Source organism: Salvelinus alpinus, chromosome 11 (genome assembly GCF_045679555.1).
Source record: "Salvelinus alpinus chromosome 11, SLU_Salpinus.1, whole genome shotgun sequence".
Taxonomy (NCBI): domain Eukaryota; kingdom Metazoa; phylum Chordata; class Actinopteri; order Salmoniformes; family Salmonidae; genus Salvelinus; species Salvelinus alpinus.
In genome coordinates this window covers 34,819,190-34,839,406 of record NC_092096.1, presented here as the reverse complement: position 1 = coordinate 34,839,406, position 20,217 = coordinate 34,819,190, and the positions used below count along the sequence as shown (strand labels likewise).

Sequence of the window (20,217 nt, the reverse complement as noted above, 5' to 3'; positions counted from 1 at the left end):
TGTGGAAAATTCATTGAATGAAGTGGTTGTAGTTCCTAGGGTGTAAGGGCCTTAAATCTGGACCTCGAAGCCAGTTCCATCGTTTTTTTTATTTATTTTATTCTTCCCCTCGAATAAGGGACTGATTTAGACCTGGGACACCAGGTGGGTGCAATTAATGATCAGGTAGAAGAGAAAACCAGCAGTACTCCGGACCTCCAGGGTAGGATTTGTTTACCCTTGGCGTAGGTTGTTAGGATGTAGTGTTCTTACCACATGTCAATCTGTGTGGAGTACTCGGAGGAGCCTAGCAGGACGTCAGGTGGCCGGTACCACAGAGTCACCACCTCGTTGGAGTACGTTTTAGTGGGGACAGACTTAGCCCGCGCCAGACCAAAGTCAGCCAGTTTGAGTTCCCCTCTCTCATTGATGAGCAGGTTCTGGGGCTTTAGGTCTCTGTGGAGAACCTTCCGCTTGTGGCAGTACGCCAACCCCCGCAAAATCTGGAACAAGAAGATCTAGAACCGCACAAACACATGCAGTGTTAACCACTATTATGCAAGGGCTTTTATTTAAAGTGACTTACAGTACAGTACAGTGAGTCATACTCACCTTGACGTTGTGCATGCTCATGATGTTCCCACAGTCGTCCATGTACTGCTTCAGGTCTTTATCCTGCACCGGAAGTGAGGTCAGCAGTCAGTCAGACAAGACAGGAAGTACATGTACAACAGCCTACTTAGGACTAGAAACTCCTCAGATAATTAGGGCAGATTTTTGACTACAATGACCAGCATGCAGTGTGAACAGAGTCAGGTAGTAAGTGATTCTCACCAGGTACTCGAAGACCAGCGTCAGGCTCTTGTCTGTGTGGACGATGTCATGTAAGGTCACGATGTTGGCATGTTTCAGGTCCTTCAGTAACGAGACTAGAGAGAGGGAAAGAGCGGGATGAGGGAGAGAAGGGGTAATATATTGACAAAGAGGAGGAATAATAGTGAATGAGAAAGAGCGAAGAGCGAGAAAAAAACAAAAGACAATGTGGCATTGAAATCAGTAATGGGAGGATGAGGGAGAGGAAGAGAAGGGGGGATAAAGTGATAGAGAGGAGGAAAGGCAGAGAGGTATAGACTCACCTTCTCTGATGGCGGTGCAGGGTGCTCCCTCTTCGTGCTCCAGCCTGATCTCCTTTAGCGCCACCAGGTTGTCAGTCAGCTTACTGCGCCCCTTAAACACTGTAGCATAGGTCCCCTATAGAAAAAACTAACTGGTTATGACCGGAGTCAAAACTAAATCACTTTCAGGAACCTCTTGTGAAAAACATGTTTTCGGAGTTTATAGGAGTGTTTGTGTGTGTTCTCTGACCTCTCCCAGTTTGTCCAGTTTGATGTAGGTCTCCAGCTTCCCAAAACCAATCTCCGACTGAAAAACAGAAATAAAGAGATCATCTTCCATGTTGTTTGTCTTTTTTTCTGTGTTGAATGACGTTTGTACAGGATACCTTCATTCACTGCACAGGATTACATACAGACAGTCTAATTCAACCTCATGCCTGTTGCCATGGAGACAACCAGAAAGAAGGGCGGTACCTGAACGCTGTCGGGCAATAATGTTATATTCCTTCAATCGCTCTCTCACACACACACACACGTACCAGGGAGGCCCTGCGTGAGAGTCGGCTGAGGGGCTGGTCGAAGGTAGGGCTGCTCAGCTGCAGCTTTTCCAGGTAACCGTCAGGGATACGGATGTCAGCAGGCAGAGACAGACGCTTGTTCAGGTCCTACACACACACACACACACACACACACACACACACACACACACACACACACGGGTTAGAGACGTAACATACACATCACATATATCATGAGTCCTATCGAATACGGCGTCTGTCTGTGTGAGACGTGTAGCCATCTCCATGATTACACCCACACACTTTGTCCTAGAAATGACTCTCTCCTCTCCTCCCACTCACCCCAGAAAGAGAGAGAGAAGAATAGAGGCGCTTCTAGAAAAATGATCCATACATGAAAACAATCGTTATTGAAGAAGAGAAAGCAAAAAAACAACATAGATAAGCAAACAAGCATCTTCACACACTATTGACACACACACCCCCACCCCCCATGGATATCACGTAACACACTTGCATACCGCCTGCCATCTCTCACCCATAGAAGTAGATGAAAAGAGAGCATCATGTTCTCTCTATAGATAGTGATATGAATCAGTGTAGTGTTACAGCTTACTAACCCCATCAACACTCCGCTTCAAAGGGAACAATTGGGCAGAATGATATGTACCCACATGAGTGCGTTTGTGTGAATCTGGTTAGATGTAGTAACCGAGATGACGCGTGTGTGAGAGAGAGAGATTATTCAGATGTCTGATGATTCCCATCTAAAGATCAAGTGCCTCGTGTCTCTGCTCAGACTAATATGATAAACACTTGGCATCAAGGAGAAATAGGTCAATCCCTGTGTGCGCGTGCGTGCAATAACATAATACTGATATATAGGTAAAGTACTGCTTACATTTCTCCAGACTGACCACCAGGTGGCAGAATGTTACCAGGCTGAGGAAACAGCGTTCCTACCAGTGATTCTATAGGAACTCCGTAAACAGAACCAGTGAGACAAGCACTAAATCTATTATCCATAGAATAGTTCTAGTCCATGGGACACCAGGAACTAAGGTCACACTTCACAGCATTCACTCACATAGAAAATAGCAAAAAGAACACAGCTTACACACACAGAAAAAAAGAGTCACGGAGACGAAAGGAAAAACATCCCCAGCCTTAAAGAGTGACTGAACATACGCCGATTGGTACGTGTGTTTTTCTGTTGCTTATAAGAAAAACCGGATTTCAGTATTGGAGGTGTTTGTCTTTCATGAGACACTAGACTCAGAATTTCACGTCCTCAAAATCCCCAGATTGAATCCAAGATAACTCAAGAAATCTGTAATTAAATAGAATTAAAGTTGTTGCCGTGGATGTTTTAGTTAGGCAATTTTACATACAACCAATGTGTTTGGTGCAGTATTTTTCAAGTAAAAAAATGCGCGATGCATTGTCTTATGTAAACAAAGTCGGAGCTGCTGGGCAGGTCTGTCACTGTTTATGTTATTGGATAGAGAGAAATCACCGCAGCTGATCACCCCATGTTAGTGGGTAATTGGACATGGTCAAATTAAAAAACTCAACCTTAATTTACCGTTGTGACGCACGGATGAGACTACCTTTATGACCAAAATTATCCTATTTACACTTTGTAGTAAATGTTGACACTAGAACAACTGTTTGATTCATACTAATGCCACATCAGTACATTTTCAAAAGGGATTAGTTGCTTTTTAAAGGCTTTAAATCCCAGGTTCTCGCTGAGCTAAGTGGAGCAGTCTCTCTCTCGGTCTCTATCCCACTCCCTGTCTGAGGTTCCTCTCAGGATTGTTGACCAGCTATGTGGCAGGGGATCGTCTGGAATGTCAGCAGTCAGAGGCCAAAGCGTGCCACAGATTACTGTCTCATGACACCATTCCATTAGTCAGTCAGTCTAACTGTTCGTGGCCTGAACCAGCTCCTACTTCCCACCCTGCCAGCTGTGTTTGTGTACCTCCATGGAGATACGCCGCTGCACCCTGTTCCTCAGACACACTCCGGTGGGCGACTGCACCTCGTCTGACGACGTCCCAGACGCCTGGTCACTCTCCCCGTCTGAGCCCATCTTCAGGTTCTCATGGACGATGTCTTTGGCGGAGAGGAAGAGGAGAAAGAGGGAGGAAGAGTTCGAGTTTAGAAGCTGAACTTGCTCAATATCAACATTTTGCCTGGCAAATGACACTCGCGATGAGATAAACATGGCAAGGACTTGCTATAGCGTGTGTCAAACTGAGTCAGTAGTCTGCTGTTTTAGTAAGAATAGGAGAGAATAAGTTAGAGACATTACAGAGAGAAGGAGTGCTTTCTCTCATTCTGTCAACAGTTAGTTTATGGCCTGGTCCCGACCCTACAACCTCTCCTTCTCTCTCAAGTTCCCTTCTTTCATCATCCTGCAGTCCCTCTCTCCTTCTCTCACCCCTTCCCCCTCTCACCCCACAGGCCAAAGATGAAACACTAACCAACACTGCTTCCTCCAGGGTCATAAAACTAAAACCACTGCCTCTGGTGTAGATCATGGTGCATAGTGGGGGGGTGGACTAATGAACACACACACTAAACATACATGCATTTACACACAAACACACACACAGTGTTAATGAGTAGCTGTATCTGAGTGTGCTGGCACATATTCTCTCTGTCATCAGTGTCAACACCTCCAGCCCAGCAGCCTGTCATCATATCATCCAGCACACTACTGTCACCCCCCCCTCCCCCCCCCTCCTTTCTGCTTCTCTCTCTAGCCGTCTATCTTCTGCTCTGCCTACCAAATACCCCTCCTTTCTTTCCAACTCCACTCGCTTTCCTCTCCTTGGCCCTATTTCTCCCTCGCTCTCTCACACTCTGTTGTTTGAGCTAACCAGGCATTTAACATAGTGTGACAGTGTGTTTTAATCTAGTTCCATCTTGTCCCAGATAGACTTGCCTGGTTGTCTGTTCCCCCCCCCAAATCGCCAAACCCATGCAACTCTAACTGGGACAGAGTTCAGTCTGAGGAGAAGCTCTCCGTGAAAACTTATCGGCTAGACCGCAGACCATAATAGTTGGCTCACCCTGGAGACCAGAGAACAGCAAGGAACAGCTATCGTCATGGTGATGGCTCAGAGACACACACAAATGAATGAATCACATATGCACACAAACATCAAACTTTTAGACACAAATATACACCCGCACAAACACAGTGTAGAATGAGAAAGGTCGAGTCGTACAAAACACACTTAATTGCGAGGAAGGTTGGAGATCGAGACAGACGAGTCTGGTGTTGTGTGTGATGAAAAGTCACACCATGACCGTGTCAGGACAGAACTCTCAAGGGCTATGACTCACTTCCTGTTTGTCCTCTGTTGCCATCTGCTCTTTCTCAGTCACTTCCTGGTGCACAGGCACGAGCATGCCCGTCTCCACGGCAACTCACCTTGGCAGCTGGGTGGCATGGCCATGAAGGAGAACAGGCTGCTTATAGTGGTGCTGCTAGTGGGTGTGTCATTAGTAAATATGCCTGCATGTTTGAATGAGTGTGTGTGCAAGCATGTGTGCCGTTAGTATATACGTGCTTGTGCATCTCCGAGTCTGTTTGTTTCTCTCTCTGTGTAACTCACCGAGGCGGCTGCCGTTGCTGGGGAAGGTCATGAAGGAACCCAGGCTTCCTCCGATGACACTGTGTGGCCTGCGGAGGGGGGGCTTCTTGAAGGAGCCGGTGTACTGGTGCAGGAACGAGTGCATGCTGTGGGAGGAGGGCGGTCGCCCATTACGCACGATTGGCTCTGCAAGGAGAAACAATATGTCAATCAATTAGGCGATATGTCAATCAATCGGCCCATCTATCCATCCATCCGATTCATCACGCATTCTACCAATGAATCAATCAGTCATTATAAAACAAGTAGTTCATATACTGTTCAGTCTTCTGTTGAGCAGAATTCAGTAAACAGAGTGCTTCCTTGTTTTATATAAAAACAGTAGAAAATAACCCTTATGCAACCTAAAGTAGGCCAGAGGATTTTAGCTTCATACTTCAACAGCCCAAAATGTCTGTTTGTTTATGTGTGCGTGTTTTCCTTTTCTGTGTGATGTCTTTTCCACAAACAGTGTGGCAGCATCACCTGCCGTCCCCCTGCGTTGTGTTTTTTTCCCCAGTACGTGTTTCATCCCACCAGGCTGCTTCTGTTGTTACATAAGGACATAAAGAGCTACTCTCTAGGACACTATCATTCACACTGCTGCTCGCCTTCCCTGTGTGTCAATTTCCCCTCTTTCTCCCTCTCCATGTCTCTCATTCTGTTCTCTCGGTCTCCCTCTGGCCATTGGCACACCATCTCTTTAAACTCTCATTAGCCATCAAATTAAATCACTTCAGATGGCAAGAAAGGATACTGTTGGCTGCCAGCTACATCAAACATTTAAACTGTATCCTCGGGGTGACCAAAGGGCCCTAGTGTGTGTGTCCACTGGCTGGCTGTATCCTTCTCTACTGGCATTCAGCCAAGAGTCACTTCAGAATAGTAACATTAACAGCCTCTTATCACTGGGACTGGCACAGAGCACTGGAGCGTGTGTGCTCTGTTTGTTTACTAATACAATCTCTAATATTCACTCACTCTCTCTCACACACACACACACACACGCTACTGACCATTGTCCTTGTTGCCGCCGTCCTCGATGGTCATCTGCTCGGCCAGTTCAGACAGAGACTCGTCTATGGTGTGGCTGGAGCGCAGCGTCAGAGACAGACGCCGCTTAAACCTCTTCATCTTCTCCATCACACACTCCTCAGGGTTGGCTGGCAGGGCCTGCACAGAGGGCAAAGGTCAGCACTGGACCCACACGTTTTAGGTGGCCAGGCGTAAACAAGTAACTTGTAATTGTCTCGCTAGTCACTTCTAGTCCAATGTTGCTCACATAGCGACATGCTAGCTTCCTTATGTTGAGATTGGTACAGTTGGGCTGGAGTAAGTACGTTGTGTTGTTGTGACCATGTTATTATTCCAGTATGGACTGGTATTGTACATGCTACCAACACATGGACACACAGACCGTGAGAAGTCCAATCCTTAAGCTGCAAGAGTATGCATGAGAGGCCGTGACGGGTGTGCTAAAATAGCACCGTTCATAAATAAACTACGCCTCCTTTTAATCTAATATTTATGATGAGTAGAGGAATACTGCAGTCACCGCACCTCCCCTCAGTACTCAGCTAGGGCCTTCATAAAGCACGCATTAAACATGAATTTAACATCCAAACATGAATACTGCTTTCCTTAATTGCAAGCAAAATGCATTAATACACACACATGCACACACGCTTATACATACATACCCACACAGATGCAAATGCAGAAGCAGACACACACACACACATCCATCATTTGTCAAGGCCATCTACTGTGGCTAAAATGACAACACAGAGGTCAACTTCAAATCCACAGTACCAGCTAAATATAGACATAGCAGTCATACGCACACACTGACCTCCCCATCAGTGTACTCAGACTGGCCACACCCTAAGTAACAGCAGTGTTCGTCATGTGGTTGTGTCCTGTGATGTGATTGGTGGGCTGCAGTGACAGATCTAGTCCAGCGGCTGCAGTGATTGGCCGAGGCAGGCTGGCTGGCTGAGTGTGATGGGAGGTGAAAAGGCCAGCAGGCTGGGAGAACTGGCCACATTTCATAGCAACACATACCTGCCTGGTCCAATGGTATGGCTGTGTTGTGTGTGCATCCATCTGTGTAGGGTCTACTGTATGTGTGTAAGTGTATCAATTAATTATGTGTTGTGCGGATATGCTAGTGTATGATTTGTGTGTGTATGGTAAATATGTGTATCCGTATGTGTGTATCAGTGTGTGTGTGTTTATGTGTATCAGTATGTGTGTATCAGTGTGTGTGTGTGTGTGTGTGTGTGCTCGCATGCTGACACAGCAGTAAGCCAGGTCATAGGAAACACCTTGTTCTCTCTGCCTCAGGCCAGTTTCCCTGCCCATTGTGTTGCCGCGGTGACTCCCCTCGAGAGTGGGACCCCCCCCTTCTAACCCCCTCACACCATCCCGTACTGGACACAGCGATAACACACTGCCAGCTAGAAGTGAAGGGTGTGTGTGTGTGTGTGTGTGTGTGTGTCTCTCTCTCTCTCACACATGGGATACAGTTATCCACTACATCATGAAAACATCCTAACACAGCACTAACCTCAAATCAGACAGACACAAGAAGAAGACCAAGAATATCTAGCTATTCATCTCTCCAGCCATCTACACTATATATACAAAACTATGTACACGCCTTCAAGTTAGTGGATTAGGCTATTTGAGGCATACCCGTTGCTGACAGGTGTATAAAATTGAGCACACAGCCATGCAAACTCCATACACAAACATTGGCAGTAAAATGGCCCGTACTGAAGAGCTCAGTGACTTTCAACGTGGCACAGTCATAGGACGCCACCTTTACAACAAGTCAGTTCATCAAATTTCTGCCTTGCTAGAGATGCCCCGGTCAACTGTAAGTGCTGTTATTGTGAAGCTACAACGGCCCAGCCGCGAAGTGGTAGGCCACACAAGCTCACAGAACGGGACCGACGAGGTGCTGAGCCAGGCCTAATCGCTCAACATCAGTGCCCGACCTCACTAATGCTCGTGGCTGAACGGAAGCAAGTCCCTGCAGCAATGTTCCAACATCTAGTGGTAAGCCTTCCCAGAACAGTGGACACTAACAGCAGCAAAACGGGGGAACCCACTCCATATTAACGCCCAGGATTTTGGAATGAGATGTTCGACGAGCAGGTGTCCACATACTTTTGGTCATGTACTGTACCTTTCTCTTTCACTCCCTCAGAGATCATTAGCTCAACTGCATACACTTGAGACACCAGCTGTCTGTCTAGACACACATCTCGGTCATCCTTAAAATTCCTCTGTCATTCCTGATGGCATGAGCGCATTGCAGGAATCCCCGGAATCATTCAATCAATGACTGTCTGGATCTGTGACTGCAGTTCACCCAACCCCCACCCTGACACCCCCTCCCAAGTGCACATACACTCACCATGTCCAGCCTAAGCTTATAGGCTCAAATTACCTCCAGGCGTACAGGTGCCAGTCAGTAGGGCACGACGTCAAAGAACGATCAGATACAAATATAGTGTAGAACAGACATGCCTCTCTGTCATGAAGAGTGAGGAATCACATCAGTTCTAATGACATTTCTATCTGTGCCCTCAAATATGCCCCAGGCCAACGCATATAGCAGCACCCCCCCTCACCAGTCAACCACTAATCTACCAATGAAAATCGATGAAACACTGTGTGTGTGTGTGTGTGTGTGTGTGTGTGTTAGGCGATGAAAGATTAGTCTCCCCCACCTTTCGCCCCCCACATGCCCTAACACCCACCATGTACCTAGCAGGGCGAAGGCAGGGACGCTTTGATGTCAGGTTTAAGTGTGGGTGTGTGTTGCACGGGTATGACCTGGTTCTCTTCTCATCTCGGCTGGAGTTGATCTCATTAAAACAAATTTAGTTAATGGAGGAGAGTGTGAGTGAGTGAGTGAGTGAGAGAGCAGGCGCATGTGTTTTCTTAGTTTTACTATCGTTGTGGGGACCTGAAGACAAGTGGGGACATTCTGCCAGTCCCCATAAGGAAAAACTCATTTTAGGCTTAGGGGTTAGGTTTACAATTAGGGTTACGTTAGGGGTTAAGGATTAGGTGTAGAGTTAAGGTTAGGGAAAATAGGATTTTGGATGGGAATCAACTGTTTGGTCTCCACAAGGATAGTAAAACAAAGGTGTGTTGACGTGTGTGCGGGCATCTGTTTAAGCACAACAAACCTGCTATATACAGTGGGGAGAACAAGTATTTGATACACTGCCGATTATGCAGGTTTTCCTACTTACAAAGCATGTAGAGGTTTGTAATTTTTATCATAGGTACACTTCAACTGTGAGAGACGGAATCTAAAACAAAAATCCAGAAAATCACATTGTATGATTTTTAAGTAATTAATTTGCATTTTATTGCATGACATAAGTATTTGATACATCAGAAAAGCAGAACTTAATATTTGGTACAGAAACCTTTGTTTGCAATTACAGAGATCATACGTTTCCTGTAGTTCTTGACCAGGTTTGCACACACTGCAGCAGGGATTTTGGCCCACTCCTCCATACAGAACTTCTCCAGATCCTTCAGGTTTCGGGGCTGTCGCTGGGCAATACGGACTTTCAGCTCCCTCCAAAGATTTTCTATTGGGTTCAGGTCTGGAGACTGGCTAGGCCACTCCAGGACCTTGAGATGCTTCTTACGGAGCCACTACTTAGTTGCCCTGGCTGTGTGTTTTGGGTCGTTGTCATGCTGGAAGACCCAGCCACGACCTATCTTCAATGCTCTTACTGAGGGAAGGAGGTTGTTGGCCAAGATCTCGCAATACATGGCCCCATCCATCCTCCCCTCAATACGGTGCAGTCGTCCTGTCCCCATTGCAGAAAGGCATCCCCAAAGAATGATGTTTCCACCTCCATGCTTCACGGTTGGGATGGTGTTCTTGGGGTTGTACTCATCCTTCTTCTTCCTCCAAACACGGCGAGTGGAGTTTAGACCAAAAAGCTCTATTTTTGTCTCATCAGACCACATGACCTTCTCCCATTCCTCCTCTGGATCATCCAGATGGTCATTGGCAAACTTCAGACGGGCCTGGACATGCGCTGGCTTGAGCAGGGGGACCTTGCGTGCGCTGCAGGATTTTAATCCATGATGGTGTAGTGTGTTACTAATGGTTTTCTTTGAGACTGTGGTCCCAGCTCTCTTCAGGTCATTGACCAGGTCCTGCCGTGTAGTTCTGGGCTGATCCCTCACATTCCTCATGATCATTGATGCCCCACGAGGTGAGATCTTGCATGGAGCCCCAGACCGAGGGTGATTGACCGTCATCTTGAACTTCTTCCATTTTCTAATAATTGCGCCAACAGTTGTTGCCTTCTTACCAAGCTGCTTGCCTATTGTCCTGTAGCCCATCCCAGCCTTGTGCAGGTCTACAATTTTATCCCTGATGTCCTTACACAGCTCTCTGGTCTTGGCCATGGAGAGGTTGGAGTATGTTTGATTGAGTGTGTGGACAGGTGTCTTTTATACAGGTAACGAGTTCAAACAGGTGCAGTTAATACAGGTAATGAGTGGAGAGCAGGAGGGCTTCTTAAAGAAAAACTAACAGGTCTGTGAGAGCCGGAATTCTTACTGGTTGGTAGGTGATCAAATACTTATGTCATGCAATAAAATGCTAATTAATTACTTAAAAATCATACAATGTGATTTTCTGGATTTTTGTTTTAGATTCCGTCTCTCACAGTTGAAGTGTACCTATGATAAAAATTACAGACCTCTACATGCTTTGTAAGTAGGAAAACCTGCAAAATCGGCAGTGTATCAAATACTTGTTCTCCCCACTGTATATAGATAGATAAGAAAGATAGATACCAGTGTGCCATCACAGCAGCAAGATGTGTGACTTATTGCCACAAAAAAGGGAAACCAGTGAAGAACAAACACCATTGTAAATACAACCCATATTTATGTTAATTTAATTTAAATGTTCACTGTTTATTTGTATTGTTTATTATCTGCTTCACTTGCTTTTGCAATGTAAACATATGATTCCCATGCCAATAAAGCCCTTAAATTGAAAGGGAGGTAAAAACAGAGAGAGCAGAAGAGCGAGAGAGAAAAACAGAGTGAGCAGGAGGGGAATAGTGTGTTCAGAGTTCACCAATAGGATTTTTCAACAGAACATTCTCCATTTATCTTATCAGCCACACTTGTGGTCCACACACACACACACAGTTTGACAGTATTGAGTGCAGTAATGCCAATAAGGCTATGGATATTAACATGCTCTGTTACCATTCCAACAAATCTATCCTGTGCGGGACACAGGCCTGGTCATGTGGCTGGGGCTGAGTATGCCTGTGTCTGCCCCTCAGGCCATCACTGTCCTTGGGCAGACAGGCTAGGAAAAAGTGGGCAGGCTGTGGAGGATTGGGTTGCTGAGACCAAGGTTGTCTGCTGCTGTGGGGAGTGACACACACACTCCCTTTCCTGCTGCATTTTTAAATGTTTTAATTGAATATTTATTTAACTATTTAACTCAGCTGCATGAGCTGAGCTGGCAAGGAAATATGAGAAGAACTGAGGGCCAAGGAAGCCACAGCTGTCCTCCAATGTGTGTGTGCACATTGGGCAGTCTTTTATATCCAACAATGAAAAAACATATGCTGCTGGTCCCACCTTCAGTAACTGGAGCAGATCCCTCTCTGCCACCCTGCAGCGTAGATATAGAGTTACTAGATTAGCTGTTCCCATTGGACAGGTTCCAGAATCTTGTATCAGCAGCACAGGGAGAAAACGCAACCTCTTTCTCCCTCCCTTTCGCTCACTCCGTCTCTTTCTCTAACTCACCCTCTCTCTAGTGGTTGCACTCACTCACACACAGTACACCAGAGATCATCAACTAGATCCAGCCGCAGGCCGATTTCTTCTTGAGCAGATGGTCAGGGGGCCAGAACAACTACAAATAATTTGTAGACTGCAAATTGACCACAAGAAGCCCAAACAGATATCATATTTTACTAAAACATAATACTTTAAAACCTTGCTTACATTGTATAAGATCACATGCACTGAGTGTACAAAACATTAAGAACACCTTCCTAATATTGAGTTTATATATATATAGTACCAACACACCAACTCATTCAAGGGTTTTTCTTTATTTGTACTATTTCCTACATTGTAGAATAATAGTGAAGACATCAAAACTATGAAATAACACATGGAATCATTTAGTAACCAAAAAAAGTGTTAAACAAATGAAAATATATTTCAGATTTGAGATTATTCAAAGTAGCCACGCTTTGCCTTGATGACAGCTTTGCAAACTCTTGACATTCTCTCAACCAGCTTCATGAGGTAGTCACCTGGAATGCATTTCAATTAACAGGTGTGCCTTGTTAAAATTTTATTTGTGGGATTTCTTCCCTTCTTAATGCGTTTGAGCCAATCAGTTGTGTTGTGACAAGGTAGAGTTGGTATACAGAAGATAGCCCTATTTGGTAAAAGACCAAGTCCATATTATGGCAAGAACAGCTCAAATAAGCAAAGAGAAATGACAGTCCATCATTACTTCAAGACATGAAGGTCAGTCAATCTGGAAAATGTCAAGAACTTTGAAATTTTCTTCAAGTGCAGTCGCTAAAACCATCAAGCACTATGACAAAACTGGGTCTCATGAGGACCGCCTCTGCTGCAGAGGACAAGTTCATTAGAGTTAACTGCACCTCAGATTGCAGCCCAAATAAATGCTTCAGAGTTCAAGTAACAGAAACATCAACATCAACTGTTCACAGGAGACTGCGAGAATCAGGCCTTCATGGTCGAATTGCTGCAAAGACACCAATACTAAAAGGACATCAATAAGAAGAGACTTGCTTGGGCCAAGAAACACGAGCAATGGACATTAGACCGGTGGAAATATGTCCTTTGGTCTGATGAGTCCAAATTTGCGATATTTGGTCCAACCGCCGTGTCGTTGTGAGACGCAGAGTAGGTGAACGGTTCATCTCTGCACGTGTTTCCCACCGTGAAGCATGGAGAAGGGGGTGTGATAGTGTAGGGGTGCTTTGCTGGTGACACTGTCAGTGATTTATTTACAATTCAAGGCATACTTAACCAGCATGGCTACCACAGCATTCTGCAGCCATACGCCATCAAATGTGCCCGAATACAACAGGTGTAGACCTTACAGTGAAATGCTTACTTACAAGCCCTTAATCAACATTGCAGTTAAGAAAATATATATTTTTTAAAAAGAGATAAGAATAACAAATTATTAAAGAACAGCAGTAAATAACAATAGGGGGCTATATACAGGGGGTACCGGTACAGAGTCAATGTGCCGGGGCACTGGTGGTCGAGGTAATTTGTACATGTAGGTAGAATTACTAAAGTGACTATGCATAGATAACAGAGAGTAGCAGTAGCGTAGAAGGGGGGGGCATACCAGGCAGTGATGCAACCCGTCATGATGCTCTCGGTGGTGCAGCTATAAAACCTTTTGAGGATCTGAGGACCCATGCCAAATCTTTTCAGTCTCATGAGGGGGAATAGGTTTTGTCGTGCCCACTTCACGACTATCTTAGTGTGCATGGACCATGTTAGTTTGTTGGTGATGTGGACGCCAAGGAACTCTCAACCTGCTCCACTACAGCCCCGTCAATGAGAATGGGGGCGTGCTCTGTCCTCCTTTTCCTGTAGTCCACAATCATCTCCTTTGTCTTGATCATGTTGAGGGAGAGGTTGTTGTCCTTGCACCACACAGTCAGGTCTCTGACCTCCTTCCCATAGGTTGTCTCATCGTTGTCGGTGATCAGGCCTACCACTGTTGCATCATCAGCAAACTTATTGATGGTGTTGGAGTAATGCCTGACTGTGCAGTCATGAGTGAACAGGGAGTACAGGAGGGGACTGAGCATGCACCCCTGAGGGGCCCTCTTGTTGAGGATCAGCGTAGCGGATGTGTTACCAAAAAAACGAACAAAATAGCATGGTTGGTTAACTTCTCTAGGATAGGGGGCAGCATTTTCACATTTGGATGAAAAGCATACCCAAAATTCAACTGCCAGCTACTCATCACCAGAAGATAAGATATGCATATTATTAGTGGATTTGGATAGAAAACACTCTGAAGTTTCTAAAACTGTTTGAATCATGTCTGTGAGTATAACAGAACTTATTTAGCAGGCGAAACCCCGAGGACAAGCCATTCAGATTAATTTTTTTGAGGTCACTCTCTTTTCAATGGATTTTCATTGGGAATCCAGATTTCTAATTGACGTTCTTGCAGTTCCTACCGCTTCCACGGGATGTCAACAGTCTTGAGAAATTGGTTGAGGGTTTTTCCTTTGTGTAATGAAGTAGCCCTGTTCAGAACGAGAGTCGAGTGAAGTGTACTTTTTGTTTGAGGCGCGTAACCAGAAAGCATGCTACAGTTTGTTTTAATCCTGTATTGATCATCCCGTCTTCAATTTTATCGATTATTTACGTAAAAAAATACCTAAAGTTGTATTACAAAATTAGTTTGAAATGTTTTGGCAAAGTTTACAGGTAACCTTTGAGATATTTTGTAGCCACGTTTGAGCAAGTTGGAACCGGTGTTTTTCTGGATCAAATGCGCCAAATAAATGGACATTTTGGATATACAGTGGGGAGAACAAGTATTTTATACACTGCCGATTTTGCAGGTTTTCCTACTTACAAAGCATGTAGAGGTCTGTAATTTTTATCATAGGTGCACTTCAACTATAAAAATCTAACTTTCATTAATTCACACATTAAAGCTACACTTGTTGTGAATCCAACCAACATGTCAGAATTCAAATAGGCTTTTCGGCGAAAGCAAACGATGCTATTTTCTGAGGATAGCAACATTGTAAACAAAGAGAGAGAAGCTTATTTCAACCCTGCAGGCGCGACACAAAATGCAGAAATAAAAATAATTCAGGCCTTACCTTTTGACGAGCTTCTGTTGTTGGCCCTCCAATATGTCCCATAAACACCACAAATGGTCCTTTTATTCGATTAATTCCGTTGATATACAGTGGGGAGAACAAGTATTTGATACACTGACAATTTTGCAGGTTTTACTACTTACAAAGCATGTAGAGGTCTGTAATTTTTTACCATAGGTACACTTCAACTGTGAGAGACGGAATCTAAAACAAAAATCCTGAAAATCACATTGTATGTGTATGTTTTATCGAGTGTATGTAAACTTCTGACCCACTGGAATTGTGGTACAGTGAATATTAAGTGAGATAATCTGTCTGTAAACAAATGTTGGAAAAATGACTTGTGTCATGCACAAAGTAGATGCCAAAACTATAGTTTGTTAACAAGACATTTGTGGAGTGGTTGTAAAACGAGTTTGAATGACTCCAACCTAAGTGTATGTAAACCTCCGACTTCAACTGTATGTATGTATGTGTAATAATGACAATTACAACAATACTGAATGAACACTTATTTTAACTTAATATTATACAGAAATAATATCTATTTAGTCTCAAATAAATAATGAAACATGTTCAATTTGATTTAAATAATGCAAAAACACAGTGTTGGAGAAGTAAAAGTGCAATATGTGCCATGTAAAGAAACTAACGTTTAACTTCCTTGCTCAGAACATGAGAACATATGAAAGCTGGTGGTTCCTTTTAACATGAGTCTTCAATATTCCCAGTTAAGTTTTAGTTATTATAGGAATTATAAGAATTTCTCTCTATACCATTTGTATTTCATATACCTTTGACTATTGGATGTTCTTATAGGCACTATAGTATTGCCAGCCTAATCTCGGGAGTTGATAGGCTTGAAGTCATAAACAGAGCTGTGCTTCAAGCATTGCGAAGAGCTGCTGGCAAACGCAGGAAAGTGCTGTTTGAATGAATGCTTACGAGCTTGCTGCTGCCTACCACCGCACAGTCAGACTGCTCTATCAAATCATAGACTTAATTATAATATATTAAACACACAGAAATACGAGCCTTAGGTCATTAATATGGTCAAATCCGGAAACTATCATTTAGAAAATAAAACATTTATTCTTTCAGTGAAATACGGAACCGTTGCGTAATTTATCGAACAGGTGGCAACCCTAAGTCTAAATATTGCTATTACATTGCACAACCTTCAATGTTACGTAATAATTATGTAAAATTCTGGCAAATTAATTACGGTCTTTGTTAGGAAGAAATGGTCTTCACACAGTTCGTAACGAGCCATGCGGCCCAAACTGCTGCATATACCCTGACTCTGCTTGCACTGAACACAAGAAAAGTGACACAATTTCCTTAGTTAATTTTGCCTGCTAACATGAATTTCTTTAACTTCTTGACGCTAGGGGCGTTATTAAAAAAAAAAAAATAACGTTCCAAAGTAAACTGACTATTTCTCAGGCCCAGATCGTAGAATATGCATATAATTTACCGATTAGGATAGAAAACACTCTAAAGTTTCCAAAACTGTCAAAATATTGTCTGTGAGTATAACAAAACTGATTCTGCAGGCTAAAACCTGAGGAAATATAACCCGGAAGTGTTTTAAAAATGTTTTTTTTTTTTAAATCTGTGTTTCCTGGCCCGTCTTTCTTCCATTTAAAGGGGTATCAACCAGATTCCTTTTCCAATGGCTTCCTCAGGCTGTGACCAGGCTTTAGACATAGTTTCAGGCTTTTATTTTGAAAAATTAGCGAGATTTTTCAAAACCAGTCAGGTGTCCTTTGATTAGTTCCTGCGCGCGAGAGGGGTAGCTCGACATTTTCTTTCTCTCTTTTATTGAAAAGGTTACCGTCCGGTTGAAATATTATCGATTGTGTATGTTAAAAACAACCTGAGGATTGATTAAAAAAAACGTTTGACATGTTTCTACAAACATTACGGATACTTTTTGGAATTTGTCTGCCTTTCAGGAACGGAACAAGGCTGTGGTTTTCTGAACATAACGCGCAACGCGCAACCCAAATGGCGTTTTTTTGTTATAAAACTAATATTTATCGAACAAAAAGAACATTTGTGTAACTGGGAGTCTCATGAGTACAAACATCCGAAGATTATCAAAGGTAAGCGATTAATTTTATTGCTTTTCTGACTTACGTGACCAAGCTAATATAAGGCTAGCTGTTCTAGCATTGATTGATACACTCAGGATTGCTTCCGCTGTAAAGCATATTTTCAAAATCTGACACGATAGGTGGATTAACAACAACCTAAGCTGTGTTTTGGTATATTTCACTTGTGATTCCATGATTATAAATATTTTTAGTATTATTTTTGAATTTGGCGCTCTGCAATTTAGTGGTTGTTTTGGAAAATGATCCCGGTAACGGGATCCGTAGCGTCAAGAAGTTAACTAAATATGCAGGTTTAAAAAAATATATACTAGTGTATTGATTTTAAGAAAGGCATGGATGTTCATGGTTAGGTACATTGGTGCAACGATTGTGCTTTTTTCGCGAATGTGCTTTTGTTAAATCATTACCCGTTTGGCGAAGTTGAAGTAGGCTGTGATTCTATGATAAATGAACAGGCACCATATTGATTATATGCAACGCAGGACAAGCTAGTTAAACTAGTAATATCATCAACCATGTGTAGTTAACTAGTGATTATGTTAAGATTGATAGTTTTTTTATAAGATAAGTTTAATGCTAGCTAGCATCTTACCATGGCTCCTTGCTGCACTCACGTAACAGGTGGTCAGCCTGCCACGCAGTCTCCTCATGGATTGCCATGTAATCGGCCATAATCGTCATCCAAAAAGGTAGATTACCGATTGTTAAGAAAACTTGAAATTGGCCCTAAATCGGCCAGATTCCCATAATTAAAATCACTTGGAGCTGATTTGCTGGTGTTTGTACAGTCTTTAACATCCAGCAATAAAAAAACATATCTACCTTTTTATTTTTGCTCAGAAAACTTGGGGGGGAATTTTTATAAAAAATAAAAATTATCACCCACGGGCCACCAGTTGGGGAAGCCTGCTGTACAGGTAGGGCTGCACGATATGGTCAACTAATGGAATTGTGATTTTTTAACCAATTGTTGTGATTGTGATTTGACTTGCGATTTAGATCAAAACACTTGGGTGAATTGTTGAAATCATATAAAGAGTATTCCGACTCCATGGTTGGTTTTGTTTGGCATGACAACTCATGAAAAAGACCTGTAGAAGTTTATGCCACAGGGTAGGAACTAGGGATGCACGATATATTGGTGAACATATCGGAATCCTATGAGATTAGCTAAAAATGCCAACATCGGTATCGGCCCGATGTCTAGTTTAATGCCGAAGTCCAAAACCGATGTCAAAGCTGATGTGCATACCTATATAACCTAGGTACATGATGTAATGAAGCCACGTACAATTTTGCGCTACACGTGCAACACAGCATTCCTAACCTAGCCCACAATATCTGATGTGTTGATCAAGCAGTCAACAAGTCGAGCAGTCATTTGAAAGAGTAAGAACATTTCAGCAAGACAACTCAATGGCGCAATCCATTAACGCCAAGATTGTCAAGGGCAATGAATTTGACTATCAACCGTTCTCTGTCGTGGGTAGGCTGTCATCGTAAATAAGAATTGGTTCTTAACTGACTTGCATAGTTAAATAAAGGTTCAATTAAAATGTAATTAAAATGTTAGCTTTCGCCGACTGGTCGAGCAACGGTACACGTTGCCCTACCGGAGTTACACAGTAATAGCGTCACTGCCATTAGCTTCACGACATACTATGGAACGCCGTTTGGGTCTTAACGTGTCCAATAACACTATTTGACAAGTCAAATTACACTATTTTACAATACCGCGCTGGTAATAAAGCATTATTTGTTCAACCGCAACTTCAGGGGTAGCTAGCTTTAGCTTGGTACTTAGCTAGCACCAATACAACCAGCCTGAAAACAATGACCAGTAGAAACTGCAGTTATTTTCATTATTCTTAGCAATGATTTAGGAATCCTTGTGAGTAAGTATTAGCTAGGTAGCCACTTTTTGTTCGCCTATTGAAATTGAACTTCAGTTCATGAAATTAAATAGCTAGCCAGCTACTTAACCCTGTTTCCCAAAACGAACATTATAAGCAGCCAGCTAGCTTCATCTGGCTAGTGAGGCTCGACCGGACCGGGTTATGTGTTGTGAAGCTAGCCACAATAAGGATTAGGCACAATAGTGAAATTAGCGGTTTGCCTTCAAAATCCAAATACCTCTTTCAAAGTGATACAGAAGGTTACAATTGGTGGAATCATGCCATATTTAGACTAGATAATGTTAAACAAGGTTGGAATGTGAAGCAATGAAATGGGGTATCAGTCTACTCGGTGACCCCAACAGAACACAACTGTCAAGAGTTTACGCAAATATTAGCGTTGTAGCTCTTATTGCGGGACTGTGACTGTGTGAAATCACCTCCCCAGTCAACCTATTGTGTGTATTGACGTTCATATTGCACTGTATAGCTTTACCTAAGGATTGGGGATCAATGAAATGGGGTATCAGTCTACTCAATACCCAATATATTTTTTTCCTCAGAGTTATCAGACTCCAAAACAGCCACGCAGTATTGTTTTTCCTCTGGAATAGTGTTCAATACACATAGGTTGACAATAAATGTGGCTCAATTCACAGTTGTTTCAGGGTCCCGCAATAAGAGCTACAGCGCTAATGTTCTCTGGGTATCACTGAGTAGACTGATACCCCATGTCATTGATCCACAATCCATAGGTAAGGCTGTACAGTGAAATACATATGCCCCAATGCAATTCTAAACTATAATACATCCAGTGTGATTTCAGATTTGTCAAATTAACTAATTGTATTTTGTTGATGTATTTAACAACCTTCCAACCTCATTTAGCATGATCTATTCAATTATGGCATAATTCTACTAGTTGTATTAATTTGCATCACTGTCAATGACATACTTTTATTTAAGGCGAACTGCAAAGTCCACTATTGTGGCTAATCCTTATTGTGGCTA

The 20,217-nt window shown here is 43.1% G+C and overlaps 1 protein-coding gene across 4 annotated transcripts in view; it reads right to left on the bottom strand.

Annotated features, from left to right (window-relative positions):
- LOC139534052 (cyclin-dependent kinase 17) overlaps positions 1-20,217 on the bottom strand; it is a 45,799-nt gene that overhangs the window by 3,038 nt on the left and 22,544 nt on the right. For all 4 annotated transcript variants that reach the window (XM_071332715.1, XM_071332714.1, XM_071332717.1 and 1 more), the window contains 9 exons: positions 6,276-6,432; positions 5,242-5,406; positions 3,597-3,730; positions 1,634-1,759; positions 1,345-1,401; positions 1,116-1,230; positions 814-908; positions 592-654; positions 253-497 (listed from right to left, as the gene is read on the bottom strand). In XM_071332715.1, the coding sequence (XP_071188816.1) occupies positions 253-497; positions 592-654; positions 814-908; positions 1,116-1,230; positions 1,345-1,401; positions 1,634-1,759; positions 3,597-3,730; positions 5,242-5,406; positions 6,276-6,402 (1,127 nt within the window). In that variant the 5' untranslated portion in view covers positions 6,403-6,432. The remainder of the gene's footprint in view (positions 1-252; positions 498-591; positions 655-813; positions 909-1,115; positions 1,231-1,344; positions 1,402-1,633; positions 1,760-3,596; positions 3,731-5,241; positions 5,407-6,275; positions 6,433-20,217) is intronic.